Source organism: Oncorhynchus mykiss, chromosome 3 (assembly GCF_013265735.2).
Source record: "Oncorhynchus mykiss isolate Arlee chromosome 3, USDA_OmykA_1.1, whole genome shotgun sequence".
In the NCBI taxonomy this organism is placed as follows: domain Eukaryota; kingdom Metazoa; phylum Chordata; class Actinopteri; order Salmoniformes; family Salmonidae; genus Oncorhynchus; species Oncorhynchus mykiss.
In genome coordinates, this window is record NC_048567.1 from 26,437,792 (window position 1) to 26,439,876 (window position 2,085).

Sequence of the window (2,085 nt, forward strand, 5' to 3'; positions counted from 1 at the left end):
TAGATACTCTAGCGCTGTGATACTGTCTTGCAAAACAAGATAACCTCAATAACCTGTGGGATGTGCATAACCAGTGTAGACTGCAGAAATGACAGTCATATTGAAACCCATCCACCAACATGTGGGCTGATGGAGGGTGAGGAGAATAGGGGGTGTACAAGCAGGCCTATTTCCTAAAATTGGGTAAATGCTCAAACACTTCTTACTTTAAAGGCCACCCACACAAAAAGACTTATAGGCAATAATGTTGACATTTATCGGTCCCGCTTCATGGACTATGGAACAACACCTTTTGGTTTGTGGGCCTTTGGACTTATGTGGGATGGTGGAAAGTTGTGCTAACAAACAAGTGGTTAATGATTACCACAATCCTAAAATGTTCGAAGCTCAATCCGGACACAGAAATATCAAGCCCAGAAAGAGAGATCAATTGCCAGGTTTCTTTTAGGCCACAAGTTGATTAAGGTGGTTCAGGTATGTTAGAGGCCAAGGAAGTGTATTCGTTCTTGCTCTTTGTGAATGGGTGGTTGTGTCAGCTCTTCTCCCCTTGCTCCCAACCAGTCCTCCTATCTACAAGCAGTCTCAATACCCAACAGGTAAGAGAGATATGCAGATGTAATATCTGTGTTTTTACCACTATTATGACCTGTCAATTAGGTTATTATACACAAGCCCTGATATATCATGAACCCTTCATGATGATTCTCAAATTATTATTGCATTTTGGTCTTTTAATACATTTACAAAAAATATGTGTGACCCATAATGAATCGTTTTATTTATTTTATTTCAACTGTATTTATACAGGGAGTCAATATTGAGTTAAAAAAATACAGGGAGTCACTTTTACAAGTGAGCCCCACAAACAACATACACAATGCAGTTTGCTGTACAGACATCCCACCATATGTGATTTTGTTTGACAGAATGGTGTAATTAGAGTCCTACAGCATACAGTATATGGTTGTACCTTACAGAAAATCGACATTCATGTGTTTCTTCCGAAATGGCTTGATATGGACAGCACCTCAACAAATGGTTTCACAGTTTCAGTTTCAGATTATTTCGCATGGGCCTTTCACTTGTCATCTTACGCTTTCCCCACCCACTTTTTTCCTAACAGTGGTGGTCGTTTTTTTGTCAGTAATGTCTTAAAATAGATGTTTTCTTTCATTTAATTCTCCCCCTCTCTTTTTCTCCTTTCACAAATCTCTCTCTCTCTCTCCCTCAGTATCTTGGCAAATGGTACTTCATTGCAGCGGCTGGTGTGAAGGAGTCGGATGTGCAGATGTTCAGACAGATGGACAGCACTGTGTTTTACCTGAATGAGACCTCTAAAAATGCACTACTGTTGACCGGAGCCATGCGCGTGTAAGAGACCAGGGATAGCTGATAGCTGACACAATCATACTGGCAGAGAAGCCCACTTGGGTTATGTCCCAATTATCTCTCCTTCTTCCTGAAGTGTGCATGGGCTAGAGGGAGTTTCTTATAACAGTATTGAGAAACGGAAGAAGAGAGAGATTATTTGGAACACATCCATGGTCTGTTTCTGACCCAAATTTGACCCAGTCGTACACAGTTCAACAGGCTTAATTACATCCTATATGGCGTTGCAATGTTTGTGGCCTATTCTACACTGATTAACAATTTGAAAGTATAGGAGAATGTCAATGTTGTTTACACAATCACGGTAGAAGCTGTCTGTGTGATAATGCACTTTTTTTTTCAATTTTAGGGGTGTTCATTGCATTATGAAAAACTGGACCTACACTATTCAGTCTGGCAAAGATGATTTGACATCAGAAGGTAACTTACAACTACTCCCACTAACTGCTCACCATTATAATATCAGGGGAGGGTAGCATTTTTTGGGTGGGGTATGATAGTTAAGCCTCTAACTTTCTCACTCATTATCCGTAATCATGGTAGCATTCACATGAATGCAGAAATGTTTGGCAACATATTCTATTCTTATTTACAATAAAAGTGAGTCCAAAATGACACTACATTATTTACCATTCATTTAAATTTGGCACAAAAGGATCTGAAACGCATCCAACACAAACAGCAAATGCGTACAAC

At 39.7% G+C, this 2,085-nt stretch overlaps 1 protein-coding gene across 1 annotated transcript in view; it reads left to right on the forward strand.

Moving 5' to 3' along the window:
• Positions 1-361: 361 nt before the first annotated feature.
• apom (apolipoprotein M) overlaps positions 362-2,085 on the forward strand; it is a 7,938-nt gene continuing 6,214 nt past the window's right edge. Inside the window, exons 1-3 of the mRNA XM_021594686.2 lie at positions 362-596; positions 1,232-1,371; positions 1,739-1,809. Coding sequence (XP_021450361.1) covers positions 477-596; positions 1,232-1,371; positions 1,739-1,809 — 331 coding nt within the window. The 5' untranslated portion in view covers positions 362-476. The remainder of the gene's footprint in view (positions 597-1,231; positions 1,372-1,738; positions 1,810-2,085) is intronic.